This window comes from Mercenaria mercenaria, chromosome 3, assembly GCF_021730395.1.
Source record: "Mercenaria mercenaria strain notata chromosome 3, MADL_Memer_1, whole genome shotgun sequence".
NCBI classification, from domain to species: domain Eukaryota; kingdom Metazoa; phylum Mollusca; class Bivalvia; order Venerida; family Veneridae; genus Mercenaria; species Mercenaria mercenaria.
In genome coordinates, this window is record NC_069363.1 from 13823886 (window position 1) to 13839197 (window position 15312).

The following is a 15312-nucleotide window of genomic DNA, read 5'->3' on the forward strand; positions in this document are numbered from 1 at the left end:
ACCAAACTTTAACAAAATGTGTTTGACCATAAGACCTCGGCAACCTTCGATAACAAGCCAAATCGGTCTAGGCGTATTGGAGTTATGGCCCTTGAATTACCAAAAATCGGCCTTTTTACTCTTGTCCGCACTCTAAGTCGAACATTTCTCATCCGATCTTCACCAAACTTGAACAAAATGTGTTTGACCATGAGATCTCAGCCAAGTGCGATAACTAGCCAAATTGGTCCAGGCATTTTGGAGTTACGGCCCTTGAATACCGAAAAACCAGCCTTTTTACTCATGTCCTCATTCTAAGTCGAACATTTCTCATCCGATCTTCACCAAATTTGAACGAAAATGTGTTTGACCATGAGACCTCGGCCAAGTTCGATAACTAGCTAAATCGGTCCAGGCATTCTGGAGTTACGGCCCTTGAATTACCGAAAAATCGACCTTTTTACTCTTGTCCGCACTCTTAAGTCGAACATTTCTCATCCGATCTTCACCAAATTTGAACAAAATATGTTTGACCATAAGACCTTGGCCAAGTTCGATAACTAGCCAAATCGGTCCAGGCATTTTGGAGTTACGGCCCTTGAATCACCAAAAAATCAGCCTTTTTACACATGTCCACATTCTAAGTCGAACTTTTCTCATCCGATCTTCACCAAATTTGAACGAAAATGTGTTTGACCATGAGAAAAAAAAAACAACAAATAATGAATAGCTAACTTAAACTTGGTTTAACTAAAGCTGTGTAGAAAACAGCAGGCCTTTTTTTATGCTGATTTTAGGGCCGAAATTCGGCCCCATTCCCCAATCTAAAAAGTATACTTTTTTCCCCACCTTGGCCAAAAATTCCCCATGCAAAAAAAAAAATGAAATTAGTTTTGATTTTCAGTCCTGATTTTAACAACTTTTCAGCAAATATATTCCTCCAGACAATGATTTCGCGACGTAAATTTCCCCTCCAAAAGGGACCTGGTACCCTTCCCCAAATTTACAAAAAAAGGGCTGAACAGGCATGTCCGAGAGATAGAAGCTAGGACTTGCATGTTTGTACTTTTAGATCACAAGTTTCCACATGCAGTGTGATAGAAAATGATATGCACATTCCTTTCTTTTCTTGGGTTTATTGTCACACTGACACAACTTGTGTCATAAGGTGACATTTCAAGCTTGTGATGGAGGAAAACTCCATAGTCCCCTTTAAACATTTAGTCACGAAGGCTTCATTATACAAACTCAATAAACTCAATAAAATGGAAATAAACTAGAATCTTTCTTAATATTCCAACTTCAGAGGGAATTGTACAAGCTTATAATGTACAGCCTGCACCTAGATATGATTAATTAAAGTGACACTTAAAATGACAACAATGCCCTGTAACCTATCATAATATACATATAGCAAACATTTTTTGGCAGAAAATACAGACCTAAGCATCTTGTACAAAGTTCTCATAGACTTCCAACAGTCATTAAAGCCATGGAACACAGAAAATGAATTTCAAGCAGCTTTTCTATTATCTTAATAATAAACATTTCAGTATATATATTAGACATACAGATTAAATGTTGAAGACATTTAATGAATGTAAAAGGGAGTTAATATTTTTATCTCTTAAGTTTCATACTGATATTCCATTATATAATACAAGTTGACTTTTTTAAAACAAATAATTATTGTGGATTTATATTCATCTTCGGTCTTTTCAGTATATATCAGTCAGAAACTAATTATTGTAGTTTCCTCGTATACCAGTTTAAATTCAATAGTTTTTGTCATTAACACTGAAATCATTGCTGCATTGTCTTTGAAAATAGCATAGGGTGGAACTTTTGATGTGGGAAATTATGCTAACTATAAATGCTATGATATTTTTATTCTAGGTTCTAATTTCCATGCTTTTTGTTGACATGAAAGGACATGAGAATTTTAAAAGCTCTGTAAAAGAAGCTTTTTGTTTCATTTTCATCTTTATAATGGATTTAAAGCATTACTATTTCAGTGTCTCTCTCAAAATTTGCATAAAGAAGACTTTGGCACAAAATGCATTCTTTTGATGTTAGTGGAATGGTAATTAGTTACAGTTAAGTGAAATAAACCTCGAAATCTATAATATGCATGGGAGTATGATATTCATGTGAGTAGAATATTCATGGGGGTAGAATATTCATTTGATACCATATGCAATATTCATTCTTTGTTTCATCATTATCCATCACATTACACCTCTGCTTACAATGACACTTTATTAGACAGGTACAGAGACCTGTGAAGAATACTTCATAGTCAAAAGTGCAAACCTTACTTAAAACGTTTTTTGAGCCTTTACTAATTCAACAGTCTTTGCTGGCTACTATGTTTTAGGTTATACTGACGCTGAGAAGAGTTTATGTATTGTGTCAAAGGGAGAGAACACATTTTTTTGAAGTGATTCTTTAAACTGGCATTTATATCTTTATATTTCAGTTTTGATGTTGAAAATGGAGCAAGTGGTGGACGGGGGCCGTTGGAAGGGAGCAGTCCATCGGGTGGTCTTATTTTACAAAACCTTCCACAAAGACGGGAGTCATTCCTGTACCGGTCTGACAGTGACTATGACATCTCACCGAAATCCATGTCTCGCCATTCCTCCGTACAAAGTGAACAACCACAGTATGTACAATTACGATTATCCGTACTATTTTATGTATGGTTAAATTGTTGGGGGAAAAAGGAAAAAAAAACACTTGAAAATATGGAAAGAAAGCTTGATAAAAGTAGAAGTCTGCCAAATAATTTGTGTCAGGTGAAAATGATATCTATAACTGTAACATTGATTTTGTCAGAGGTGATTATAGCCTTGTTTATTATGGGGCAAGTCCAGACAGATCAAATACACCCCATGCATCTATAGCTGTTAATGAACTCCTTTAATATAGTATGGATCATTAGTCAAATGAACTGCTTGAATAGGATGAATGTAATCATAAGTCAAAGAACTGCTTCAACTTAGAATGAAAGTGATCACAGGTTAATACTTATTGTAGTAATAGTGATCGCAGGTCAATGAACTGCTTGAATATAGGATGAATGTGATCACAAGTCAATGAAATTCTTGATTAGAGGATGAATATGATCACAGGTTAATGAACTGCTTTAATATAGGATGAATGTGATCACAAGTGGATTAAAGATGAATATGATCACTGTCAATGAACTGCTTTAATGTAGAATGAATGTGGCCACAGGTCAATGAACTGCTTTAATACAGGATTAATATGATTGCAGGTCAATGAACTGCTTTAATACAGGATTAATATGATTGCTGGTAAATGAACTGCTTTAATGTAGAATGAATGTGGTCACAGGTCAGTGAACTGCTTTAATACAGGATTAATATGATTGCATGTCAATGAACTGCTTTAATACAGGATTAATATGATTGCAGGTCAGTGAACTGCTTTAATACAGGATTAATATGATTGCAGGTCAATGAACTGCTTTAATGTAGAATGAATATGGACAGAGGTCAATGAACTGCTTTAATACAGGATGAATATGATTGCAGGTCAATGAACTGCTTTAATACAGGATGAATATGATTGCAGGTCAATGAACTGCTTAATATAGGATGAATGTGATCACAGGTCAATGAACTGCTGTGATCACAGGTCAATTAACAGCTTTAATATAAGATGAATGTGATCACAGGTCAGTGAACTGCTGTGATCACAGGTCAATTAACAGCTTTAATATAGGATGAATGTGATCACAGGCCAATTAACTGCTTGAGTATAGGATGAATGTGAGGTCAATGAACTGCTTTAATATTATGATGAATGTGATCACAAGTCAATGAACTACTTGATTATAGGATGAATACTTTAATATAGGATGAATGTGATCACAGGTCAATGAACTGCTTTAATATAGGATGAATATGATCATAAGTCAAAATGAAAATAGGACAAACACTTTATCAAACTTGGTTTAATGAACTACTTAAATGTAGTATGAATGTGAGGATAGGTCAAAGAAAAAATTTGATATTATGAAGGCAAATTAAATGTTTATATAATCTGAAGCTTGAGTATACAGTAAATCTTACCACATGTTATATCAGCAGTTGAACAGTTTATCTGATAAAAACATAACAATTATCATGTCTAAATATTGCAATTATATTGTAACCATACATTTTTATCAAATATGCAGCAGCTGCTCTTCAGAATAAATATGTTATTTAGGCATAAATATTGAAATATTTGTTTTTAAAAGTTTTTTTTACAGGGACAAGGGATATACCAACCTACAGAAGGGTACTAGATGCACAACTTAAACAGAAATAAATAACAAATTTTAGTTTCAGAGGCTCTTGTGTATAAGAACAGCATGGCTGCCATGTTTTTAGCTCACCTGAGCACTGCTCAGGTGAGTTTTTGTGATCGCTCCATGCCCAGTGTCTGTCTGCCGTCTGTCAACATTTAGCTTGTGTATGCGATAGAGGCTGTATTTTTCAACTGATCTTCATGAAATTTGGTCAGAATGATTACCTTGATAAAATCTAGGCCGAGTTTGAAAATGGGTCATCTAGGGTCAAAAACTAGGTCACTAGGTCAAATCAAAGAAAAACCTTGTGTTACGATAGAGGCTGTATTTTTCAATTGATCTTCATGAAGTTTGGTCAGAATGATTACCTTGATGAAATCTAGGCCAAGTTCGAAAATGGGTCATCTGGGGTCAAAAATTAGGTCACTAAGTTAAATCAAAGAAAAACTTTGTGTATGCGATAGAGGCTGTATTTTTCAACTGATCTTCATGAAATTTTGTCAGAATGATTGCCTTGATAAAATCTAGGCCACATTCAAAAATGGGTCATCTGGGTCAAAAACTAGGTCACTAGGTCAAATCAAAGAAAAACCTTGTGTATGCGATAGAGGCTGTATTTTTCAATTGATCTTCATGAAATTTGGTCGGAATGATTGCTTTGATGAAGTCTAGGTCGAGTTGGAATATGGGTCAACTGAGGTCAAAAACAAGGTCACTAGGTCAAATTACAGAAAAATCTTGTGTATGCGATAGAGACTGTATTTTTCAATTGATTTTCATGAAGTTTGTTCAGAATGATTGCCTTGATGAAATCTAGGTCGAGTTTGAATATGGGTCATCTGGGGTCAAAAAGAAGGTCACTAGGTCAAATCAAAGAAAAACCTTGTGTATGCAATAGAGGCTGTATTTTTCCCTTCATGAAATTTGGTCAGAATAATTGCCTTGATGTAATCTAGGTCAAGTTCGAATATGTATCATCTGTGATCAAAAAGTAGGTCACTAGGTCAAATCAAAGAAAAACCTTGTGTATGCGATAGAGGCTGTATTTTTCCATTGATCTTCATGAAATTTGGTCAGAATGATTGCCTTGAAGGAATCTAGGTCAGGTTCGAATATGGGTCATCTGTTTTCAAAAACTAGGTCACTAGGTCAAATCAAAGAAAAACCTTGTGTATGCAATAGAAGCTGTATTTTTAGCTGGACTATTCGAAGAATAAGTAGAGCTATCCTACTCACCACGGCGTCGGCGTCGGCGTCGGCGTCACACCCTGGTTAAGTTTTTCGTACCAGTCCACATTTTGACAAAGTCTTTTGAGATAAAGCTTTGAAACTTTCAACACTTGTTTACCATCACCATGTCCAGTTATAGGCAAGAGTACATAACTCTGTCAAGCATTTTGACTGAATTATGGCCCCTTTTGACTTAGAAATCTTGGTTAAGTTTTTCGTACCAGTTCATATTTTGACAAAGTCTTTTGAGATAAAGCTTTGAAACTTTCAGCACTTGTTTACCATCACCATGTCCAGTTGTAGGCAAGAGTACATAACTCCATCAAGCATTTTGGTTGAATTATGGCCCCTTTTTGACTTAGAAATCTTGGTTAAGTTTTTCGTACCAGTCCACATTTTGACAAAGTCTTTTGAGATAAAGCTTTGAAACTTTCAACACTTGATTACCATCACAATGTCCAGTTGTAGGCAAGAGTACATAACTCCATCAAGCATTTTGACTGAATTATTGCCCCTTTTGACTTAGAAATTTTGGTTAAGTTTTTCGTACCAGTTTATATTTTGTGTAAAGTGTTTGACATATGGCTTTGAAACTTTTATATCTTGTTCAGTATAATAGTCTCTATCAAAAGGCAAGAGTACGTAACTCTCTCATCTTTTTTGGCTGAATTATGGCCCTTTTTGAACTTGGAAATTGGTTCTGTTTTGTATATGTCCATGTTTTGTCAAGACTATTTGACATATGGCTTTTAAACTTTAAACACTTGTTTATCATTATGATTTCCATCTGTAGGCAAGAGTACATAACTCTGACAACTATTTTGACTGAATTATGGCCCTTTTTGGACTTTGAAATTTGTTCAGTTTTTTTTTTTACAAGTGAGTGTTTTGTCAAAACTATTTGAACTGTGGCTTTGAAACTTTTAACACTAGTTTATCAACATGATTTCCATCTGTAGGCAACAGTACATAACTCTGTCAACTATTTTGACTGAATTATGGCCCTTTTTGGACTTGGAAATTAGTTAAATTTTTCATATAAGTCCATGTTTTGCCTAACATATAACTTAACATATTTGCCATCATGGTCACACATTGCCATTTAGTGCAAGACTAACCGAAATCCACAAATACAGGAACATTTTTTGTTTAATCCATTTTTTTGTTTAGTCTGAAAATCTATGGAAATATTTTGATCCCATTCTTCAATCAATTCTTCGAATAGTCGAGCGCGCTGTCATCCGACAGCTCTTGTTCAATTGATCTTCATGAAATTTGGTCGGAATGATTGCCTTGATAAAATCTAGGTCAAGTTTGAATATGGGCCATCTGGGGTAAAAACTAGGTCAAATCAAATAAAAACCTTGTGTATGCAGTAGAGGCTGTATTTTTCAATTGATCTTCATAAAATTTTGTCAGAATGATTGCCTTGATAAAATCTAGTTCAACTTTGAATATGGGCCATCTTCGGTCCAAAACTAGGTCACTAGGTCATATCTAAGAAAATACTTGTTTAAACTCAAGAGACCACATTTTTAGTCCTATCTTAATGAAAATTGGCCAAAATATTTGTTTCCATGAAATCACAAGGTCAAACATGTTTACACTGTTATGGTGTCTTTCTCAGGTGAGCGACCTAGGGCCATCTTGGCCCTCTTGTTAGGCTTGCTCTTGACAGTTTATGACATGTTTGGGAGAATTTATCTTATTAGTTATCTTTTTTCATCTAGCAGAAACACAACAATTCGGTACAAGTTTGTGTGAAACTAAAAAGTGTAAATTGAATTTATTAATTTCTAATGTTTGATTTAAAATGAACCAACTGCATGTAGAATATTATAAAATCGAACAACATTTTCTCATAAATGATTGAGAAATGATTATAGTGCCAATAGCAAAGATGATTATTGATTAGTCCGTTTTTGCCAACAGCTAAATCTTTAATGAAAGCGTCTGTGTAATTTTTCTGTTAAATCTTTGTGATTAAACATGAAAATTATGTGCTTTTTGCCAAAAGGAGAAGTCATTTCATTACTCTTCTATTTTGATGCCAGATACTCTCAGCAAAAATTTTGATGTAGGGATTTTAGGAGTTTCTCATTAAGAAGAAAATGACCTTGTTAATCTGACATTTTGCAAGTCAGTGTAATGTATTATTTTGATTATATGGTAAAGAAATATGAGAATTTTCAATACAACTGATTTTGGGCAGTATTGCGTCCCCTTGTTATCCCCCCGCCAAAGGCGAAGGGGATATTAGAAATGCTCTCCGTCCGTCCGTCCGTCGGCAACGATCTTTGTCCGGAGCATAACTCCAAAAGTACTGGAGGGATTTTCTTCAAACTTCATACACTGATAGAACACATTGGGAGGAAGTGCAGTGTGCAAGAACAATAACTCTACCTTGCCTATTTTTTGAGTTATTCCCCTTTATCATATTTTCTTAAAAAATTTTGTCCGGAGCATAACTCCAGAAGTACTGGAGGGATTTTCTTCAAACTTCATGCACTGATAGAACACATTGGGAGGAAGTGCAGTGTGCAAGAACAATAACTCTACCTTACCTATTTTTTGAGTTATTCCCCTTTATCATATTTTCTTAAAACATTTTGTCCGGAGCATAACCCCGAAAGTACTGGAGAGGGATTTTCTTCAAACTTCATACACTGATAGAACACATTGGGAGGAAGTGCAGTGTGCAAGAACAGTAACTCTTCCTTGCCTATTTTTTGAGTTATTCCCCTTTATCATATTTTCTTAAAACATTTTGTCCGGAGCATAACCCCAAAAGTACTGGAGGGATTTTCTTCAAACTTCATACACTGATAGAACACATTGGGAGGAAGTGCAGTGTGCAAGAACAATAACTCTACCTTGCCTATTTTTTGAGTTATTCCCCTTTATCATATTTTCTTAAAAAAATTTGTCCGGAGCATATCTTCTTCATGCATGGAGAGATTTTGATATATCTTGGCACAAATGTTTACCACCATGAGGCGGAGTGTCATGCGCAAGAACCAGGTTCCTCGGTCTAAGGTCAAGGTCACACTTAGAGGTCAAAGGATACAAGAATAAAAACCTTGTCCGGAGCATTTCTTCTTCATGCATAGAGGGATTTTGGCACAAATGTTCACCATCATGAGACGGAGTGTTGTGCGCAAGATCCAGGTCACTAGGCCTAAGGTCAAGGTCACACTTAGAGGCCAAAGGTCAGATACAAGAATGACTTTGTCCGAAGCATTTCTTCTTCATGCATGGAGGGATTTTGATGTAACTTGGCACAATTATACGTCATCATGAGACGAAGTGTCATGCGCAGTTCCCTTCTTTAGAATTGCTTCCCTTTGTTGTTACTTTAAATAGCTTTTATTGCAACTTTTTCATTACTAGTCGTAGGGAAAAATCAAGACCACTTTTCTGTAGTACAACAAGCATACTAAATCCAATTTTGAGGTGTATTTTGACTAATCTCTACCTGATAAAGATTTTTGTGTGGACTTGCAATTTTTTTTTTTATTTTTTTTAAAGATTAACTTCCCTTAGCTGTTACTATAAATAACTTATACTGTAACATTTTTATAATTGACTCTAGGGAAAAAACAAGACCACTTTTCTGTGGTACAACATAGATGTTACTCTCCAATTTATTATATATAAGGTATCTCTACCTGGTAAGGAGTTTTTTTGTGGACTTAAAAAAACAAAAGACTTACAATGAGTACTAAACAACCACAAAATTAACATTCCATTTGCAAATACAGCTTCTAGAGAAAAGAAATTTGCTTTGACGGGCATATATTGTGACATTCTGGCACTCTTGTTCCCTGTTAGCTTTCCATTCCGTCTTTTTACAGTAGCCATATAGAAAAACATCATAGCTATACTGTTCATGAAAATTAATAAAATTTAGCTACTACCTCACTACTGACTTATTCTTTCTTCCAGATCTTAAAACCCCTGATGCGGACCACAACTAAACGGTTCTTCAAAGCTTTCCCCAAAATTAATACTTTCAGACACTAACTTGCCAGGAACTTTAGCCTTCAATTATAATATGCCTGGCGGGGGGATTAGCCATGTTTAACATGGCTCTTGTTTCTTCTTATTTCTTTATCATAACAAATCAAACTGCAAAGAAGTCGAGACTGCAAAGTGTTTTTGCTTTTTTATGATAAAAAACATGTTTTATTTTTTCCAAATCCAATTACTAACTGTATTCCAATAAGTACAAAATGATAGGGAGTTTTATTTCTATGGAATTCTAAAAGAAGAAATACCATACATTGATTTTTATGTTTGTCCGTAATGCATTGTAAAATTGAGATTGATTTTGAAAACAAATTTCATGGTTAAGGGATTGTGAAATGTAAAGATGCCTATAAGAAGCAGGTTTCAGGAGAGTTTCAGACAGTTGCAGCAGATAAAGCGAATCTCGAGGTACATTCTGTGATTAAATGGCATCTGAAGATATTGTGACAGGAAAACTAGCAGCCTAACAAGTGCAAATAATAGTCTCAAATGTGTTTTGGATTCTGATGGGTGCAGCAGCTTCACAAACTGAAATAAGGTAAGAGATAACTCTGTTGTGACTGCATGCTAAATGAGGCAATAAGCCTGGAAGAGTATGCTTTCTTAGTTGGTTGTTTCAGGTGTGTAAGGGAGGCTACTTTGGTTCAAATTTATGAGTTAATGTTGAAGAAGTTACTGCCCTTATAAAGCTTTTGTCACATTAATTTTAAATTCAGTTAAATGTACAATTTATTTGCATGTTATTTTGCAAATGTTATATGATACATAGATCTTTATAAGAAGAAGAAAAAAACAAATTAATCCTTATATTTGCAGTAAGTTTAATGTTACAGTGTTCCATTTCAAAAACAACTTTTTTTCAGAGTTTTTGTGCACAAGACTATGTCCAATGAATAGGAATTGGTTTAGCTAAGTAAAAGTCAGTGATGCAAGTGTTTTTCCATTCAGAAGCAAGGCAGTTATTGCCCTTTTTCCAATTTTAATTCTGCCTTTCCATAATGTGTCATATTTTGTTGTGACCATTACTTTAATTCCGTTTCCAATTAAACAACTCAAATGGAATTTAGTTCCATTTCAACAGAAAAGTTATTTTCGATCAAACAGATTTTTTTGTAACTTAATTGCTAGCTGTAATTTTACAATAGAGCCTGAGTACTAATTTTCATAATATATATTATTCAACATGATAAATATAAATAGGACGTTTGCCTCATCAGCTTGGGATGTGTTATATATTGTCAACAAGAATCATTAAGACATTTCTGTATGCATTTATAATAAATATGAATATTTTAAGCATTTTTCACAGTGTTTACTCATTTAAAGAGGAAAGTGAACAATGACCTATATAATGTTTTGTTAATTAATAGGGAGGAACAAAAATTGTGGTTTACATCCTAAAGTGTGATAAGATGTATTTTTCCAGTGTCTGAATTCTGCATGTCTCATGGATTTGAAAATTTCACTCTAAAACTAACTCTTTTCATTCATAGTTTTATTATTGATGTAACTTTGTCTCCATCATGTTTTATATAGAACATCATCCCTAACAAAAATGGGGAAAAACTGCCAGTTGCTCATTTTATCATATTCAGATATTATAAAGATTCATCTTTTTAGTTGCCTTCTGGTGGAACATGGGATAGGACTATAGGAATGGCCTGTGTCCATCCATTTGTCTGCAAATCTTGATCCTGCAATAACTTAAAAAATATTCAAGCTAGGTCTGTGAATAGAGCGCAATATTTAGTGTATGCAGGTACATGACTTATGCTTGTAGGTTTAAGGTCAAGGTCACTGTTGAAGGTGAAGTAAAAATTGTTTCTGCTCTAATAACTTTTTTTATACGCATTGATGGGTAATCTTAGTACTTAATACACACGAACGTTCCTCATGATGAGACAATGTATTAAGTACATTATCTTTGCTTGCAGATCCAGGTCACTACTGAAATTCAAGTTGACATAGTTTTTGTTTCCTAGCTGCTTAGTGCCTGGAAGCATTTTTAGTCTCGATAGCCTAGTGGTAGAGCATCCGCTTCGAGTGCAGGAGGTCGTGGGTTCGATCTCCGGCCGCATCATACCAAAGACGTGAAAAATGGTACCAGTAGCTCCCTTGCTTGGTGCTCAGCATTAAAAGGGAAACTGGCCTCTTCTCTCATACCCTCGTGGCGATGGATTCTGTCAGGAATGAGGTGTCGAGAGTGATTAATATAAGTTGTAGAACTTCCTTCACAATCGACCTAAAATAAATTGTGTATAAACTAACAAACACTTAACTGTTTTATACCAGTAGGGGACTTCGTATTGCCACTGCAATATTCCGTCACTTGATATATACAGGATCTTGAATCAGATGTCACAGAAAATATCCAAAATTATATGAATGAAAACTGGAAAGAAAACAACAACATTACAGAACATTGTAAGTAAACAAAGGCTCCGATACTCAGTGTGTCTGAAGTCAGCTGATATGCTTATTAAAACATTTTCTAAAAAAAGGGGTGCACTGTGGCCAAGTTTGTTACTTCAGGTTTCTTGTCCTAGACAGCTGCTGACTGTGTTAGAAAAATAACTCTACATTCAGAATACTGTATGATGAAGCTATCCAGTTTGCTTGCAATAATTATGTTGATATTTCTACCCTAAAGTTAAGGCCTATACCTTCAGATTTCACACAGACCTTGAAAAACCCTTGAATTTGATGCTTGTCCTTGAAAATGACTAAAATCGTAAAAACCAGAAAAGGAACATTTAAATAAACTACTTAAATTTAATTCAAAATTCCTTAAAATGTTCTGTTAGTAACTTGTTCCATAGAAAATGTCATAGAAAAAGAATGAAGATAAATTTGAAAGAAAATAATGTTATTTTGTCACTGAACATAAGCATTAGTAGCTGCATCATGATAGACATCTACCATTTTAGCTTCATGATAGACATCTACCATTTTAGCATCATGATAGACATCTGCCATTTTAGCATCATGATAGACATCTACCATTTTAGCTTCATGATAGACATCTACCATTTTAGCACACTGTTTACACAGAGCACAATTTCTATCATAAAACTATTTTGAAGATGATGAGTTGATAAAAGTTGTAGAAACTACCATTCAATAAGACCTGGTTTTGAGAAAAAAAGTCTTTGAAAAGGTAAAAAAAAACACTTGAATTTGTCTTTGATGTTCTATTATATGAACTATATGTATCTAATATAATTCTCCTAGTGAATGGGATCTTCCTCCACTTCTGACTCTAGAAATTGCCTTATGATCTAAAGTTGTATAACATTAAAAATAGCATAATTTTTTTATCTTGGCCTTCAGCTGAGGATGTAATGAGATCTTAATTAATTAACCCTTGTTTGTACAATGACAACATAATTTACTTACTAAATTTTTAGCTCACCTGAGCACAAAGTGCTCAGGGTGAGGTATTGTGATCGCTCACCGTCCGGCGTCCGTCCGTCCGTCCGTCCGTTGTACGTCCGTCCGTTGTACGTCCGTCCACACTTTCCTTTAAACAACATCTCCTCCTAAACCAACAGGCCAATTTTGATGAAACTTCACAGGGATGTTCCTTGGATGGCCCCCTTTCAAAATTATTCAAAGAATTGAATTCCATGCAGAACACTGGTTGCCATGGCAACCGAAAGGAAAAACTTTAAAAATCTTCTTCTCAAAAACCAGAAGCCCTAGAGCTTAGATATTGGTGTGAAGCATTGCCTAGTGGACCTCTACCAAGTTTGTTCAAATCATGACCCCAGGGTCAAAATTGACCCCGCCCCAGGGGTCACTTGATTTTACATAAGAAAATCTTAAAAAATCTTCTTCTCAAAAACCAGAAGCCTTAGAGCTTAGATATTTGACATGTAGCATTGCCTAGTGGACCTCTACTAAAATTGTTCAAGTCATGACCCCGGGTCAAAATTGACCCCGCCCCAGGGGTCACTTGATTTTACATAGGAAAATCTTCAAAAAATTTCTAAAAATAAACCAGAAGGCCTAGAGCTTAGATATTTCACATGTAGCATTGCCTAGTGGACCTCTACAAAATTTGTTCAAATCATGGCCCCCGGGTCAAAATTGACCCCGCCCCAGGGTCACTTGATTTTACATAGGAAAATAATTAAAAAATCTTCTTCTCAGAAACCAGAAGCCCTAGAGCTTAGATATTTGACATGTAGCATTGCCTATTGGACCTCTACTAAAGTTGTTCAAATTATGACCTGGGGGTCAAAATTGACCCCGCCCTAGGGGTCACTTGACTTTACATAGGAAAATCTTCAAAAGTTTTCTAAAAATAAACCCGAAGGCCTAGAGCTTAGATATTTCACATGTAGCATTACCTAGTGGACCTCTACAAAATTTGTTCATATCATGACCCCCTGGGTCAAAATTGACCCAGCCCCAGGGGTCACTTGATTTTACATAGGAAAATCTTCAAAAATTTTCTAAAAATAAACTAGAAGGCCTAGAGACTAGATATTTGACATGTAGCATGCCTAGTGGACCTCTACAAAATTTGTTCAAACCTTGTCCCCCGGGGTCAAAATTGACTCCGCCCTAGGGTCACTTGATTTTACATAGGAAAATCTTAAAAAAAAAATTCTAAAAATAAACCAGAAGGCCTAGATTTTAGATATTTGACATGTAGCATTGCCTATTAGACTTTTACAAAGTTTATTCAAATCATGACCCCTGGGGTCAAATTGACCCTGCCCCATGGGGTTACTTGATTGTACATAGAAAAATCTTCAAAATTTTCTAAAAATAAACCAGAAGAGCTTAGATATTTGACATGTAGCATTGCCTAGTGGACCTCTACAAAAAGTTTTCAAATCTTGTTTTTAAAGTTACTTAAAGAAAATTTCAACTATATTTTCTCATAATTCTTTTGATTGATTTCTATTATGATCTTTTGACCTTGAAGACTTGTCCTTAAGTGCAATGATAACAGGTGAGCGATATAGGGCCATCATGGCCCTCTTGTTTAAAAACTTCTGTTGACACAGAATTGTAAGGATTTTAAAAGTGTTAGATTTTTGTTTATTTTCATCGACAGTACAGTTTAGTAGTTGTTCAGGAATGAATATGCTTGGATTTATTTATGTATAATATTGATGACAATCACTGAAGTATACATTACATGTGTGTAAAAATGAAAAAAAAGGTTTAAGTTGGATTTTTTTCTTTGTTTTAGGGAAAGAAAATAACTTTTCCATCTGTTTCACTTAATATCTGAGTTGAGCTTGAAGTTTTGTAAAAAGTTGTTTAGAATCACAGTGGCCACAGCTTCCATTTAAGCTGTGGTTTCAGTGATACAACAGTGAATGATTCATTACAGGAAAAATGGATAAATATGGCTCAATGGCAATATTGTTGCCATCCCTAAGTTTTCTGATTTTTTCGCTCTTATTTGGAAACTAGAAGTGACGCAGAAGTGAAATATGTTCTCTTCCATCCACTTACACTTGTTCAGTACAATTCTGTTCCATTAATACAACCATTTCTGTACAGTGTTGCTTTTTGTGGCATTTCGAATATAAATGGTAGAATTCTGTTTAAACCGACCCCATTTACATTTGAATCTGAGTATAACAGCATCATATTGTAACTATTTCTTTGTAGTCAGTGATTTGTCATTGTATGCTGCCAAAAACTGATTCCAACCCAGATAGCAGTGGAAGCAAGAATTGCACTAAACAATAATGGCTGGAAGGGAACTTATGTGCACTGTGCCTTGTCTT

The 15312-nt window shown here is 34.9% G+C and overlaps 1 protein-coding gene across 10 annotated transcripts in view; it reads left to right on the top strand.

The window, feature by feature from the left end:
• Window positions 1-15312, top strand: part of LOC123525401 (cAMP-specific 3',5'-cyclic phosphodiesterase 4C-like) — an 831602-nt gene that overhangs the window by 495718 nt on the left and 320572 nt on the right. For all 10 annotated transcript variants that reach the window (XM_045304423.2, XM_045304426.2, XM_045304430.2 and 7 more), the window contains one exon: window positions 2459-2644. In XM_045304423.2, coding sequence (XP_045160358.2) covers window positions 2459-2644 — 186 coding nt within the window. The remainder of the gene's footprint in view (window positions 1-2458; window positions 2645-15312) is intronic.